This window comes from Gymnogyps californianus, chromosome 3, assembly GCF_018139145.2.
Source record: "Gymnogyps californianus isolate 813 chromosome 3, ASM1813914v2, whole genome shotgun sequence".
In the NCBI taxonomy this organism is placed as follows: Eukaryota; Metazoa; Chordata; class Aves; order Accipitriformes; family Cathartidae; genus Gymnogyps; species Gymnogyps californianus.
Genome location: NC_059473.1, coordinates 106,085,829 through 106,102,969, shown reverse-complemented (window position 1 = coordinate 106,102,969; position 17,141 = coordinate 106,085,829). Strand labels below are relative to the sequence as shown.

The following is a 17,141-nucleotide window of genomic DNA, read 5'->3' as shown; positions in this document are numbered from 1 at the left end:
CCAGCCGCGGGGCGCAGCGGGGCTCCCCCGGCGGCGCACCCCCCGCGCTGCCGGCCCCCCGCAGCCCGGCGCGGGGCTGCCGGAGCGGGCTGGGCTCCCGCCTTGTGTAACCTGCGAAGCCGTCTCCGCGCTTTCCTCCTGTAATGTTTCCGATTTCACCCCCGTGAGTCTCCCCACCTCCGACCCAGCCCCGTTTTTCTCTTCCAGTGGAACAGGAGGCCTCCCACAGCAGCGGATCCTTCCTTTTCATCTGTTCGTGCACCCTTCGGGTCAGACCGCAATGAGTGGACTGAGGTCTCCTGGGCTGCTGGGGCTGGTGCTCTTAATGCTCTCAGCAGGATATTGCAAAGAGAAAACTGACTCTGCAGATTTGAAAGACAGGGAAAGTCTCTTAAATCTGATCATGGAGATCATTCAGGAACTGAAAAGGTACCACCTGGAGAAGGACAGTGGGGTGCAGTACTTCTCCAAGCACGACTATAACTTAGATCGAAGGGAAGTGGCCGACTACGGAGGATACCAGGACGAGCAGAGAGTTGGTAAGTCACGGTCCATGACTTAGGAGATCTCTTTTTTTCCTCTGGGGTGCCTTGGTGAATGAGACATCACATCAGGTTACTAATTTTATATCAAGAATTCACCGCTCAAAATACCTGCAGATTCCCTTTGGTGTCAGAAGCAGACACAGGTGGCAAATTTGGAATAGAAAAACTCCATTCACATCTCAGAGTCTCTTACTCTCTGGATAATGTACCCAACTGAAAGTCCGGTGTGTTGGCTTTGAACGAAACCTGTTAATAAGGGAAAAGACTGAAATGGGCTGAGATCAAAGAAATAAGGGATGAAAACACTGTTTCCTGGAAGTTTACCGCTTTTTAAAACATGCTTGGTTTAAGTCTTTCTTGGAAAGGACCCTAGCAAGAATTCCCCTGCAGGATTATAATATGTCCTTATAGATCTCACATCTAGAAGTCTTTCCTGCAGCTCAGCTTCATTAAACTTTTTGCCCCACTTGTTAGTCCCTTTTGTACTCCGGAGGTAGCACCTGTGAAGTAGCAGGGAACTGAAACAGAGTACTTCTCTGTCACTTTACAAGCTATGACCACTTGGGGACACTCCTGGAGTCATCCTTCTACTCATTTGAATGGCTCCTGTCTAACCTCCGGTGAAAGCCCAGGTTTGTTTGTAAGACGTTCAGGGTTGTGTGGAGCAGTCCGGAAGCAGTCGTACCAAGCCACATAGTGATGGATAGTTACTGCTCAGTTTCGTGATGTACTTCTGTGCATCCAGGTGAAAGTTGATTTGGCTTCTCCTGCTGCCATGTCTAATTTACTGTTCACTGTCACTCCCAAACCCTTACAGCATTACTGCTGCTCATCTTACCCCTCCTACTGAAAGTGACTTTCTGAATATTTTCCAGCAGATGTCTACTCACCTTTTTCCAAACTGGCTTTCATTTTGCTAGTATGCCATTTATTTTGCCTTTATTGATCTCATAAACTTCATTGTACCTTTTCCTCATTCTCATTCATATTCAAATATCCTCATGATTTGCATTTGTTGGTGGTTGTCATGAAAATGTTACTTCTCCATCTGGATGATTAATGAATATACAAAGGAAGGCAATTTTGTTCCACTTAAGATCAGCACAGTGAGAACATTTTGTTTTAAAAATGTTGAGAAGTTAAAGAGGCCAGACTAAGCAGGGAATCCTGATCTGCACAGCTCTAAATCTCAACGTGGAACGTGGGCATAGTTTTTGGCCACCCTACATCAGCATCTTGGTGTGAAACATCTGGTTTGTGCTGAACAGTTATCTAAGTAAATAATAAACCTACTTCAGAGCAGATAAGTTGGTAGTGGTGTCATTGACTCCTAAGCAGGATTTTTCATTCTGTTATTATTATGGAGTTATTGCCAGCAACTCTGAAAAGGAACTACTGCTTAGAGTCTTTCCTTCCAGTTTTGGCATCGCTTTCCCAGTGAGCCTGTCCCACGGGAAATTTCTGAGTGAAGCATGTGTGTTTTTAATGCTCTTCATGACATAATTAGGTCAAATATGATAAGGTCAATTTTACTTACACTGACTAAAGTTAGAAGTAAATGAAGAATGACTTTCGAGAAGTGTCTAACCTCACAAGTGAATCAGATGTGGATGGAAATGCTCTCTGCTTTATATCTGATAAGAGGTGCCAGGGGAATGAAAAAGGCTGCTCAGGCATTTATGGTCAAATAAATAAAGCACCACGTAGTGTATCACACACAATCAGCGCTAAGCTATCAGCATAGAGTTCGTAACGGAAAGCAATCAAAGATAGCTGTAAATCAGGAAGACACAAGCAAGGGTTAGGGCTAAAATGGATTTCAGTAAACCAGTTTCATTTTGCCATCTGCTGAACACAAAACGCAAGGCGGTAAACCACAAACGTAGGGAGCCAGAAGAGAGCAATTTGCTTGGGATCATTTCCTGTGAATTTTATTTACTGCTAACGGGGGGGGGGGGGGGGGAGATTCCTGTAAGTAGATCAATCCAGTTTCATGATTATAGCAGGACAGCGCTTGTACAACCATAGCTGTGACAAAAGAGTGGATACATTTGCATAAAAGAATTAGAAGACACAAAACCAAACTTGAATATATCTTTGGGTCTTTACCACTAGCGGAATATGCTATTTCTGAGCAACCATGAACTAAAATTTCTGGAAGAATTTAAATCTAGGTAAACTTGATAATGTAATTCATAGCTAAAATCTGAATCTTAGTTAATCATCATCGTTAATGACTGCACACCTAACAGACGTTACTTGTTTCATCATCACAGTGTGTTTCACAGTGCATTTTACAGTGGCTTCTTATGTAAAACAAATGTTTGCAATTTGGCCTACTGTATGCAAATGACTTTTGACCTCTGTGCATCTGTCAAGACACAGTGATGATGTTTGCTGGACAGAGTTTATTCCCTGTCCTCATGCTATGCTTGGCAAACATAGTTCCAGTGCAGCAGAGTGACTATTCTTTTTTCTGTCCAACAGAAATAGTTCCCAGAGATCTGAGGATGAAAGACAAGTTCTTAAAGCATTTAACAGGTATGTTTTAATTTTGCATTGGGTATCCACCATTTCACATACATGCCGTAAGCTGCACTATTTCTGTGAGCTGTGCTGATTCATAACTTATTCTTTCTTTATGTTTCAGGTCCACTCTACTTTAGCCCAAAATGTAGTAAACACTTTCATCGGCTTTATCACAATACAAGGGACTGCACCATCCCAGCATGTAAGTGCCAAAACCAGAGACTTTCATAAAACAACAGAAAGCTCTAAAAGTTAATAGCTCTATGAGGTACCAGTAGTGATACAATGTTAGAATACATTCCTTGCAATGAAGAATTTGGAGTGCTCTAAAATGTACTAAGTACGCTTTACAGCGTTGCTAGAACAGCATCGGCATTACAGTAAGGAAAATGGAAACACAACTTTTTCACTGCAAATACACTGCGTAGAATGGCTGTAAACACTGCTTCCTTAAGTACTGATGTATATGCCTCTTTGGTTCCAAGGTGTTTGCTTTTCATAGGAACACATGACTCCTCTTGCAAACGTCTCATATCTAATTTCTAGTGCTGCAAATTCAAGATAGGATCAGAAATCCAGGTGGGGCTATTTCCTTTTCATTGGCTATTTACATAGAACATATTTTATAGACATTTTGTATTTTCACTGTTCAGCTACCAATCTACCAGTGATGTTGACAGTGAATGTTTGCAACCTTTGTCTTCAGTGAATTACAAAAGTGTAACTTCCTAAGGCTTAGTAAAAAAAAAAAAAAAAAAAAAAAGTGCTGATGGACACAAATAAGCAAATGCAGCTTATGATACCTCATCAGTGTTGGCAGCACAGACAATTAAAAAAAAAAAATCAAACATTGACATTTATCAGTCAGTAGATGTGACTCTAGATTCATACTGAGGTGGACCTGTTGACTAAGCAGATGCTATTTTAGTACAGCCTTTTCAGAATGGAAGCACACTTTATTTTACTTGTCTGAGGTCAACCAGTTGGGTCAGTAGCAGAGCTGGGAATAGAAACGAGTTACAGATTCCATGTTTCAAGTATTAATAAGTATTTCAGCCCAATATATTTTAAAGGCATATTTGGTAAGAATTGCAGACTTTTTCCCTATTTGTAAGGCTTCAGATTAGGAATACCTTGGAAAGATAAGGATTTATAGATAATGGCTAACCAGATCACGTTCCATTTACACAGATGGAGATGGAAGTTGTTCCTAACTAGTCTGTTTTGAGCAAGCAAATGGTCATGTTACCTTTTTCATAAGGATCACAACACAAACATCATTTGACTTAGCACTAATGAGTACTCCAAGCTGTGAAGCTAAAAACTAGTTGGTCTTAAAGTCTGAATTAGCCTTTTCCTCCTGACGGGTGACATACCCACCAACATAATGTCTGGATAATGGAGGATAATTTGTATGAATGGCAATTACAGCATATCTATGCTGTGAGTTAGGGATTGTTAACATTGCATCTCTAGGAAACATTAGATGTAGTTACTCATTAATGAAATAATGCCTAACGAAAATCAACATCAGTCACTGGACTGGACTGACTAGCGTCTCCTTAAAGTAACTTTCCTCTAGGAAAATGAGGTAAACAACCTGCTTTAATTCTTCATACGCAGTATGATGTTACTTTTTGATAATATCCTGATTTCAGGTAATACTGTTCATTCTATGTAGAAATTCAAAGGCCAAACAAAAAAAAAATTAAAAGCATCTATGATGCTGCAACACAGTGGTAGCCAGTACAACAGCATTTTATTGGCATACCTTCTAGTACCTTGTACAGCATAGTAGCATTGGCACCTAAAAAGTAATTTACTCTGCTGTCTGTCCATAACCAACTTTCACAATATTTGCTTTCAGTTTGCTGTGTTAAAGAAAAAAAAAAATATCTTGATTAATTTTTTAGTTTTGCATTGGTTCTGCCCCTTATTGTGAATGCATCAAAAAGCAGAAGGTACCTAAAATAAGAACTACTAACAATAGGACTACTGTGGAAAAAAACAATTTTACAAGTTTTAAGATGAAACTCGATAGTTATGAATGAATTTGTATGATGTGGTCACCTACTTGGGCTGCACTTCACATTCATATGACTAGGAGATGTTATTTGTCTAATTTAACAGTTTTTCCAGGAAGAAAATTTATTGGAGAGTTGCATTACTTAATACTAAGTTGATGGACTTGCTCACTGAGGGCTGGATTTCAAAGATGGATGAGCACTACTTATGCTTCCTCTAGTATGGAAATACTACAGTCACATGTTTAGATCCCACATTTAAGCACACAAATGTATAAATTTTCATACATACATACACTTGGAGAGCCTCCAAGCACATTCATGCTATTTGTTTATGGATAGTACAGATGCAGAAGTCAGTTGCATAGTTACATGTGCCATTAGACATGGCTTTCAGTTATGCAATTTTTACACAATTTCTAAGTCTAAGGAGCTGATTTCTATACTGTTGCAAACTAAGGTGTTCATTGAACTTTATTATGACAAAAACTTGCACACCATTATCAATTTTGATTTTTAAAGGCAAAATTGGTTTCTTTAGTAATCTATTTATGCTCTTTTTTCATGACAGACTATAAAAGATGTGCCAGGCTTCTTACTCGGTTGGCAGTAAGCCCAATGTGCATGGAAGGATAAAGGTAAGCTTTTTCATAACAGTAATGACATTCCACTGCGTAGCAAAGCAGTGGATTTTGTGTTTCATACATGAAAATTCATGGGAGTATAATAACAATTGTCCTTTGGCTAAGGTATACCCCTTTCAGAGTACTTGAAGTAACTGGCTTAATCTGGCAAATATTGGCAATAAATAAAGGGTACCCCCTACTGGAAGTCATTATATAGAAGACCATGTGCATCAGCTGTGAATTATTCATAGCAGCATACAGTTAGCAGATAGTGAATTTGTTGTTAAAACACAACAGCTGTAGCTTATTTTTTTTCAAGAGTTGACTCAGTACACAATTGCCTGTATTGGCAGCAGCAGCCCTTTTATGTGTGCAGCTGTAGATCTATGGTGTACATTTCAGTATGAGTTAATATATACATAGCTATACACATTAAAGCTTTATAAATGCAGATAGGTTGCAGGTGCTTTTATAGTAATTCAATTAAAATGCATTATTAGTAGCACTGATAAACTAAGCTACTCGGATTCCTTGGGATTTTCATTGTGTTCACCTCTCATGTCTATGGGTTTATTCTCTCCCTTTTTGCCTAGATGTACCTCTAATTCCTACAAATACTTGGGGAATTTCACCATGCACCAAAATAAAAACAAAAGCCAACCAACCAAACAAAAAAGTACTTCCAAACTATCTGTGTTTCTAGAAAACCGACACGTAAGAGTACAAAAGGACTAATTTACATTCTGTCCTCAACCTTTACCCGAGACAAAAATGTGACCTCTGACAAAGGGATATGTAATAACTCGTATGGATTTGTCCGTAACAAATTCTGTCAAACCAAGATATTTTAACTCTCTGACAAAATACACATCTTGTGGAGAGAGTCAGTGAGAAAAAGCAATAGATGTTAAGCATCTTAGTTTATTTTTTTAAAGCATTGACACTGTGTCGCATGGCATTCTCACAAGCAAGCTAGGGAAATGTGATCAAGATAAATGTAAAAACGGCTGCAAAAAAATACAAATAACTTATTAATGCTTCACTGTCAAACTGGAAAAAAGTATTGAGCAGAGTCACACAGCTTCATTATGGGTATGGTATTGTTCAATATTTTCATTAATAACTTGGGTGATACAAGACAGTGTATTTATGGATGACAGTAGTGTAGGAGAAGCAACCATGATAGAGTACAATCTTGAAATTGAAAATAATCTTGGAAAATTAGCTGAATAGTCTAAAAACAGGATAAAATTTAAAGGAAAGAGCAGAATTATGAAGTCATGCAGGAGTAATCAACTGCAGAAATACATGGCAAGTTGTGAATAGCTAGACAGATAGTTCTGTAGAAAACGTAGGGGTTGTAGTGGATCACAAACTAAGCATGTCAATCATGTCACACTTGAAGACAAACAAAGTACTGGAATTTATAAATAGAAACATTGTTTATAAAACACCTGAAAAAAATCACTGTTGCTAGAATACTGTATTTAATTAAGGACACCACAAAGACAAACGGATGCTCCTTGTAAGAGTCCAAAGAAGAGCAACATGGATGACCAAAGACCTAGAAAACTCAATTTACAAGAACAGCTAAGAGGAATTGGGATTATTTAATCTAAAAAAAAGACGACTGCAGGAAAACATGATGGAGCTATTCAATTTCATAAAAAGTGGCTATAAGCCATTCTCTCTATCCAGTGCGGAAAAATAAGACATAATTTGTTTAAGTGCAACAAGAGAGGATTCCAGCTAGACATTAGAACAGACTTTTCTAATGGCAAGGGCAGAGGTGTAATATATTCAAGCATTAGATGTAACTCAGCATCCTGACTTTAGGCTGAACTCAACATTTCTTTAAGTATTTTCTGCCTCACTTCCTAAAATAAACCAAAACTAGCCCAGCTTCAATGCAGAATGTTTCTAACATCCAGTAACTGTTATATTACTTGTTGTCTTAATTTGGAACATGCAGCCACGGAGAGGAATCTCTTATCCATACATTGTGTGTTCAGGGATGGAATCATGGAAACAATTAATTAATAGTACAATTACTACAATAGTATTAGGACAAATAAAAGTTAGCAAATAGGTAAATCCTTTGATCTAACTAGGAGAAATGCCAGGGATTCAACCTTTCAATTGTAAGATCCAGAAAGCAAGGAACAAATTAGCTATTATATAATGATATTCACCTGCAAAAGACAGGTGAATGATGTTATTACCAATACTAACAAGCAGGTACATCAGAGTAGGGAGTTCTTTTCTCCCCTTCCTTAGAAAGTTCTATCTGTATCTTTATATGCTATCATGTAAACACAAACTCATAACATGAAGGAACAGTAACTCAATTAGTTCACAGGTCAAGCTGCGAGTCTGTTTAAAAAAAAGTCCATCTCATTTTGCCAAACAACTCCCTTGCTCAACTAGCAGGCATGTTTCAACGTGAGTAACAAGCCTCCACTTCTGTTATTCTCCACACAGACACAAATCATTAATAGTATCAGCACTCTTAAGCAACCTCTATTAGTAGAAAGGAATGCTGTTCTCTACCACATATGCCTTGAGATCCACAGGTGTCTCCATAAAATTAAGCATCCTTCCTTCTCAAAGCTTTTCCACTGCATCAGTTCCATTTGTGTGGGTAAGACATCCCCTCTCACAGAAAAGTATAATGCAGGCTTTATTTGTTCTCATCATTTCATGGACTGAGCTGTAGAAAAATGAGTTCTTTTTGTATTTTTCCACTTATCAAACCGTCCTTTTTCTCCACAAAGTGTATAGTTATCATTAGTCCAAGGTGTTTTCAAGAAGTTGCAAAGTTTTGAACATAGTACCATTTATACATAACAAGACAAGGTTTCGAAGCCATTTCTTACTTAAGATGGCTCTCTAGTATACGAAGAGTTTATTTATAGTCTGGCAATAGGTAAAAACTTCTGGTTTCTGCCCTAAGGCTACTAGTTAGTATCAGTTCTAAAGCTCAGACTAACTCCTGAATATAACAAAAATTTCTTATGTGGTACTACTCCACAAAGGTCTAAATTCACAAACAGAATCTGACCGTTTATATTAATTGTAATAACAAATACATTTAAAAAAATCTTTTTAAACTCCTATATTATAAACTACTAAAATAACACATTTTTAATTATCCACACCTGCATTTTTTTCCCAGCAAATTAGATTTCCAGTTTTGCTCAGTATCTGATTTTTGTTTCATTGGAGGCTTATGAGTGGGCTGGGCTATAGATTAATTATTGCTTTTTGATACTTTGGCACACTAGTAGTTTTGGTGCATTTTTCAGATCCATGGACATCTGTCCATGTTTAGAGATCCATTTGGGGGGGGAAGAAGCAGAAAAAAAAAAGGATAGATTTGTTTTTTATTTGTACTTAAAATGCATTTTGGACTATCATAGCTTTAAAGCACACAAGGCATTGAAACTCAGTGCTAAAATCAAACAAGAAAATAAGATGCGAAAACAGGAATTAGGCATCCATTACTGTCACAATACAAACCTAGAGGGCGGTGGGTGGATGTGATACAATGCGTCTTATGGAGCCTTCACTTTTTCTCATTTATCCTACACATATGTAACTGGGCTCCATCTTCTTTTTTTAGAGCATATGTTCACATTTTGCCTGCCCCACGGATACAGCAATGCAGGGGCCCAGTAACAGCCCTTTTACATGTTGAGATTGCATGAGTGAAGCCAGAGCAGCATATTTGTACTACCACATCACTCAGTAGTCCTTTTTTTTTTCCTCCAATCAGCAACCCACGCTGTGTTCCCTGGTTGCCACCAGCACAGTCTCTGACTAGTTTTATTCTTTAACATCTCTTTCTCGTGTTCAACACAGCTATGCTGGAGTCCTGTCCTTGATGCTCTTTTTTGTTCTGTTCTTCAGCCTCATTTTTCTCCCCATTTCCTAATAGTTCCCATACTCCATGCTTGCTTTGCTCCACCTCATGCAGATACATCCAACAACTGTTATGTTGTCCATATCTGCAGCAGATAAGAAATGTCAGGAACAAGATTCCTGAAGGCTTCACCTGAAGTTCCCAATTCAGATCTTGTGGATTTCCTGTGACAGACAGTGATGAATCTGAAAATCTGGCCTCTTTGACAGCATTTGTCACAATAACTTTGGCTACAGCCATACAGATTTTACTGCTTTTGTTTGAAAACTGCAGGTGCTACTGTTGGTGCCCTCCCTTTTCCATTACCTGTTCTTTAAGTGTTTGCTAGAGACCAACACTGATCTCATAATGTATGCTTAAAACCTCCTTGTACCATAAGGAGTAGTTCAAGGACTAAGGACTGCATTATCACGTACGATTACATACTTCCGTTTTGAAGATTTCTTCTAATTAATGTACTGACAAGTATTTATGTATTTTTAATTTTTTTTTAAGTTTCTACAGTTATTTCAAATGAACAAAATAAAACTAGTGACACAAACTGTTTTATACTAATAAATACAAGACTAGTACAAGTAGTAGGAATCTTGGGCTAAGCAGAGAAAACGAGCTTTATATACTATAAAAAGTGTATGAAAAAAATCTACCAGTTGCTTGTTTCCTAGAGAAGCAGATAAAATTAACAATATTTAAAGGAAAAGCAATAGATACAGTATTTCTTGCTTAAAGTACATGACAGCGCAAGAATAAATATATATACAAACGAAGGTCAAAGATTCTTTATAAAATTCCTAATAAGCTAAAGCACACTGATAACTGAAATTTCCTTTGGAACTCAGAAAAATCTGTGTAAAATCCTCAAGATGTATTGACCATACTAGTAATATATGTTAAAAAAGCTGAAAATACAACATAAACTTGGAAACTTTAAATACATAGAGAGAAAACTGAAATACCGCACTAAATATCCCATTCCTGTACACCATATTATATATCCATTATTTCAAACTATTCTTAAACCAAAATAATATTTGGGCTCTTAAGTTTTGCTTCAAGTGTTTTGTAACAATGGAAACAACAGCCCTGAGTTGCTTTCTCTCTTACACAGTTTCTTATTCACACTAACATCGACTGCACTCAAGAAATGTCAGACACTTTCATTTCATAAAAGAAGTGAAGGTGGAATTAAGATGTGAGGTTTGCATATTATTCCGTGAAGGCAGACCCTTTTTTTCTAGGAAGTATAGCTTGATCTGTCATATACAACTTCCCATGACATGTTCCATCACCTCTGCTTGGTGACAGGAAGTAGTTCCCAAGGTAACTAATTTAAGACTTTTATCAGAACTATTGAATTAAACAGGCAGCCAGTGTACATGGTTACTAGAGTGGCATAGTCCAACTTTATTAAGAGGCAATTCTCAGTTTTCCTTACTATGGGACCTCTGTGGCTAGCACCAGATGTAACATTAAGAGCTTTATCATCTTCAATGTATGGATCTGTGTGATCCGATGCTCACATTAGAGCAGACTTCCACCTGGGTGTTCACACTTGGGGAAGGAATTTTTTGATGTTAGCACATGGAAGTTCTGCTACAAAATCCTACTCACACAGTATTTTAAAGTTTATATTGATATTTAAAACACTAAATTCTTCTCTTATATAGATTAGCTTTCTCTTACAGAGTTTATCTCTACCATCATGCACAGATAGTGACTAGAACCAAATTTGGAAAGCTGTAATATGCCTTTACAATAGCTTTAATTTGTGCTTTTTAAAATTGGAACAATTGTATGGTTTGGTTGGTTTCAGCTAATATTGCTAGTTGCGTTTGTGTTTTTTGTTTGGGGTTTTTTTTTTCCCCTTTGCATTAGCAAAGGAGAACTAAGAATCGAATGAAAGAGGAGAAAGAAGTTGTATAGCTACCTATGTTCTCAACAGAAACTGTAGTCAAATAGTATTCAGGATCTCCACTAAGTCTACCTGCCATCTTTCAGCTAAATTCCAGTCTAATTTTCCTAGACTGATGCATATAACATAGACTATGTAAAATAAAAAGTAACAACAGATTGATCAATGCTAAAAATCTGGGACATTTTCAAGGGTTTCTGAAAATGCCAGGGATTTAGAAAACTACAATTTAGCTGAGCACCGGGAATCTAAGACCCACAGCTTTTGATCAGATGTCCATACAAAAGCAGGTATAGATGAGATGACAAACGAGCATCCTATCCACTTCCAGTTTTTCACCCTCAGTGAGCTGCATATTCCCACTAGTAATGAAAAAACTATTAAATTCTCAGTGTTTAACTTGTCAGTTGTACCACACACTGATCAAACCAACAGCATGTTAATTTGTTTTTAAACATCACAGCTTAAATAGGGTACAGCGGGAGCACACATAGAGAAAATAAGCTAGATGAAAATGCAAGACAAGGAAAATTTATGTCACCTTCCCCTCTAAGGAAGGGTATTAAAAAAAAAAAAAAAAAGTATTTGTCCTATCAGCAAAGCCAGGAAAAAACCTAAATTACATTAAGCTTTTCTGTAACATTATTACATTTCCAAATAGCTTTAAAAAAATTGCAAAACTAAATATGTTTAAATACTACTAACAAGTATTTCTGTATGCACCAATAGCTTGATTTCCAATGGATTATGTCAAGTCTGACTGACTTTGCATTCAAATGATTCTATTACAAATTATACTTAAGCAGTAGAAAATGTACAGAAACTCCAAATATCAGAGAATTCACACTGATCATGGGAAAGACAGTTACATATGTTCAGACAGACAATATGAAAGTTTTAACTGTGAAAAATGACATCAGCAGAACTCCAGTATCAGAGAACCACTGTTTTTTATCTCCCACGTGGACTTTTGGTGTCTATGAGACACACAAGCTTCAGCTGAATCCGTTCGCATGTAAGAGCAGTGTCTTTCACCCGTGCAGTTCCTGGTGACTAATAAGACCTAGTGCATTTTTTACTTCAAAATAAGGGCATTAACACATTGTCTTAGAAACACATGAAACTGGGTAGACAGCCTTGCAGCATTCAATGATCACCTGTCTAGAAAATGTGGTTGCAGAAAACAAACTCTGAAGTTACTGGAAAGAGGATGGATTTCTAGATATGTATACACAGAGATGGTTACATTACATTTTCTCAGAAGGCTTAAAGGTGTGGGGGAAAAGGGTCGTGGAAACCTTCACTGCTCAACCTTTGAATTAACATTTCTAGAGTATAGACAATACACGTACATAAGCAATGTGGAAACCTGTAATTTCCTATCAGTGGTTTTGATACCAGTGTCACAGAAATGGTTTTCATTTTATTCCAAGCAACTATTCTGGGAAGAGTTAATGGAACAGGCAGCAAATTGAACCACTGCAGCTGCTACTCAGTTTGTGTTGCCTCAGTGTTTGCCCATCTCAGGGGCTACATTTATATGACCAAATCTCAGAAAGTTACTTCTATTTGTTTCTTGTTTATACGAGTCCAAATTTCTTCACTAATGGGCCCAATGAAACCTCAAATCCCTCCTAGATCCTTCAAACCTTACCTTGACAGATTTATATTACTGGACATTGTATCAACAGCTTCCTGACACCAAGACATTAAGACAGAAATTTGCAATCTGTTAATACTATCCTTGAGGTTTATTCACTTTTCGACTTCACAGCTGCACTCAGGAACAGGCTAAACATGACTATGAGCACATTTTGAATAAGTAGAACTGTATTTCCCAAATCTGTCTACCTAAAATGAACCAGCACAAAAAGGGACGCTTTCTAAAATTACAGCCTCAATTAACAAACAAAACAGTCATTTAGCAGTCAGGCTGATATGAACTAAACTGAGCTAAATCAGAAATGCACTACTGGATCTTTCCAAAGTTATTACTGAATTCTCCAGTTTTATTTGCTATTTTCAATATGATAAATACATTCTTAAACACATGTATGTGAGTATAAAAATGATGAAAGGCAATTTTCTTCTTTCTTTTAATCCACCAGATGTTATTACCATGAAAAGAAACACCAAGAACCAAGAGAAGTGCCTTGGAAACCAACAGGGAAATAGAACTTATTACCTTTATAACATATTCCATTGTGAACAAGAGATTTATTTTTGCAGATTGACAGACTTCCCATAATTAACATGTGTTTTGTATGTCGTCAACAGTTTGCAGACTGACATTCTTTACAGTAGCATAACTGCCAGTAGTACTTAATGCTCCATACTTAAAAACACACTTTACAACTGATGTGTAATGCTGCCAAAAATTATGTAAACACAAATATTTCACCAAGAAAACTGATGTTCTATTGCTTAATTCTACAATTTTAAGGAATGTTTGTATATCTAGAACTACTAAAGATCTGCTCCACAGTAGTTGTGGTCACTTGATATCCTTCATGCTTATGCAATTTTTTAAAAGTTTGGTTAAAACAGACTTGCATTGGGGTCACATTGTACCCTAGGAGTACAAATTGCATGACAAACAGGAACGTAATTCCAAGTAGACATATTTTTTGGGACAGTGGAGCATGGATTTTGTACACAAACACAAGCTGCCATTAATTTACTTTATATAATAAATGTATAAAACATTCCAGCGAACGTGCAATATGTAAATACTGTAAATAACAAGCATAAGTAATAAAGTGTTTGGTATTAAGTTGTTCTCAGTTTGCTTTCTGTTCACTGAATCCAGATAAACAAGCTATCTTCCGGTAGCTACTATCATTTATCCACACTTAAACCTCTTTCCAGTAAGACTTCACTAGAGTAAGAAAGAAAGGTACACCCACCTCAGAGAAGTCCAGTAATTTGGACACTCTCTATGGATTTGTGAGGACGGACAGATTCGTGTGTTCCAATCCCACAAAATGCCCAGACCACAAGGCTGCTCCAATTCTCTACAGCATTACAAATTTGAACCTTTTTTATGACACATGGTTGGTTTGGGTTTTTTGTTTGTTTGGTTTTTTCCCCCAAAAAATCTGCAGTCTATTCATGATACTCCAAGGCAATACAAACAGTAGATGTCCAACACATCATTTTAGTATCGTAAAATTTTTAAGGAGTCAGTGAACACTGACTTACTCAAGAAGCCTTGCTACACATTTCCCTTTCTTCTTTAAATCAGATACTAAATCCAGTTGTCATAATAAAATGGCTCAAACAGTAAGGATATTTTTGTGTGTGATCTGTAGATGAACCTCAGGTACTTTTATCTGAATACTGGCATTTACCTTCCATTTTATCCTCAATTCAAACCACAAAATGTAAAAACAAAACCAAACACACTCCTCCCCACCCTGAGAAATAGCTAGGAGCTGGGAGTCTTGAAATTCACACTTAAGAGCCTTCAGCATCTAGCTTTTTAGAAGAAAAAAGAAAAATGGCAGAAGTACAAAATCCCATCCTAGAACATGGCTGTATTTAGTAAGGGAGAAGTACATATTTTGTATTTGCTTTCAGTGATCACTAAATGCTAAAGTTTCATTTCTCAATGGAAGTAATACATGCATACCAAAAAATTGGTAAAGGAATCTACTGCTACAGGATTCACTTAGCTGCTCATCTGCAAGTAAACGTGTGGGTAGAATTCTGTGCCTCTCTGTGGTTCCACTGACTGAAATCAGATCACAGCATATTACTTGACATGGGAGTTTAAATTAGTATAAATCTTTCTTTTTGTAGTAGGACACCTGAAATCTGGTTAAATAAAAACTTTCTAGAAAATTTCCTTGTAAAAGGAAAACAGTAATTTATTTAATGATTTAATAAATGAATATAAATTAATTAATCCCATGGAAGTTTTCTCTAGATTTAGAAGTCAGCACACTTTGACAGAAGATACAACTATAGCAGATTTTTTATATTTAGTCTTAGGTATAAGCCTACTACCTAAACTAAAACGAGCCATGGTGGGAGAGAGGGGGAAGGAGGAGTCAGTTTTGTAATTTTTCATTCAACATTACATTTTTCATGAGTGGTATTTTAAACCTGTAAGAGCTTAGTCATCTGTATGATACGCGATTTGTGTACTAATCCTATGTTCACTGTTTCTCTCGGAACCCAAATAACGGTACTGTGCAACTGTCCTTCCTGAAGGCAGTTCCCGTTCTGTATTCTTGTATTCTACAAATTCTTTTAAAATACCATGGTGCTCTCCTTCCCCTCCTCCAAAAGAAACCCACTAAGGATAAAATCAATCAATCAGCTTTTTCTGCCTAGTAGAGCTAGTGAATTATTTAGCCAATAGATTACTTGCTGAAAATATATCTCAAGGCTGAAACTTTTAAAATCTGAACTGAATTTAACACAAATAGTTTTGACTTAGTATCACTTTACAGGAAGATTCCTAAGTCTAGTGAAGGTAAACCACCACACCCTTTTTATCTCCTTTCTGTTACCCCAACAGCTCAAAGATGAAGATTTAAGATTTTTAAATCTTAACTTTAATATGTAGGAAACTATGGGTTCAATTCCTACTCAGCCATGAATGGGAAAGCACAAGCCCAATGTGCTTGTTCTCAATCTTCTGAGTTACTTTACTTTCACTGCAATATTTTAAATGGTCGTTCTGGCAGAGAATAACATTAGATTATGCCTAAATACTTCCACTTCTGAGGTTAGTGCATAAAACCACATTTAAGATCGTTTGTCCCTAACTCCCATCATTTTCCCTCATTTATTTTGTCAAAGCATTCATAAAAGAAACGGAAAATAATTTTTTCCAGAGTCAGTGCTTGATCGGACCTGAAATATTATGTTACTCTTTGTCCCTGAAATGAAACAGCTATTAACTTGCAAATTCCTAGCTTGTTCTTTAAGAGTCAAAACTATTGGTAATGCAATAACGCATAAAGATCCCGATTTCTGTATTTATGTGTTCCATCTACCACTTGCCTTTTTGTAAGCAGGTTCTTAAGTTTTATGTCCGATTGAAATTTTAGCCCAAAACAGAAACCTCACTAACACAAACACAGCTGTTCTACAGCAAGAGTCCCAGGAAACTTAATCCCCATTGTGCAGGCTGCAGCACACGCAGCGTGACACCAGGATTCCTCCCTCCATAGGAATAACAGGGTCCTCTATCGAAACGCATCCCTCTCCCAGAAGGGAGAGCAGGTGACAATACAGAGGCTATTCTACTAGTCTGGAAGGCAGACAGAGACAAAAACAAGGCTAAATAAATAAGCAAGCAAGTTTTACAGATAATGTGGTAATGCTGCTTCATACCAATATTGGTATTATTCAAAATAGGAAAATTGTCATGGTATCAGTTACATTACTGATCTCAGTACATGTACATTTCTAAGGCAAAAATGAAAGGTGATGTTCAGACAAACAGGCATGGATTTTTACAAAGCATTTAATTTTTGTCCAAGAGCAGAACTTTCTACTTGCTGGCCTTCTGTTAACTTTGTATTACATTACAGATGGACTGTCTTCAGGTTGAACTATACTCTCAGAGAA

The 17,141-nt window shown here is 37.1% G+C and overlaps 1 protein-coding gene across 1 annotated transcript; it reads left to right on the top strand.

Moving 5' to 3' along the window:
* The first annotated feature begins 215 nt into the window (after window positions 1-215).
* On the top strand, window positions 216-14,322 carry ALKAL2 (ALK and LTK ligand 2). The gene is made up of 5 exons (XM_050892958.1): window positions 216-539; window positions 3,033-3,086; window positions 3,196-3,276; window positions 5,670-5,736; window positions 13,667-14,322. The coding sequence occupies exons 1-4, from the start codon at window positions 281-283 to the stop codon at window positions 5,732-5,734; spliced, it is 459 nt and encodes a 152-aa protein (XP_050748915.1). The 5' UTR covers window positions 216-280; the 3' UTR covers window positions 5,735-5,736; window positions 13,667-14,322.
* Window positions 14,323-17,141: the final 2,819 nt, after the last annotated feature.

Bases quoted from the DNA above. Each gene is read 5' to 3' on its own strand.
- ALKAL2 (XM_050892958.1), top strand. From the start codon at position 281: ATGAGTGGACTGAGGTCTCCTGGGCTGCTGGGGCTGGTGCTCTTAATG. The intron at 3,087-3,195 runs GTATGTTTTAAT...TTTATGTTTCAG, and splicing joins GTTCTTAAAGCATTTAACAG to GTCCACTCTACTTTAGCCCA. The intron at 3,277-5,669 runs GTAAGTGCCAAA...TTTTCATGACAG, and splicing joins GGACTGCACCATCCCAGCAT to ACTATAAAAGATGTGCCAGG.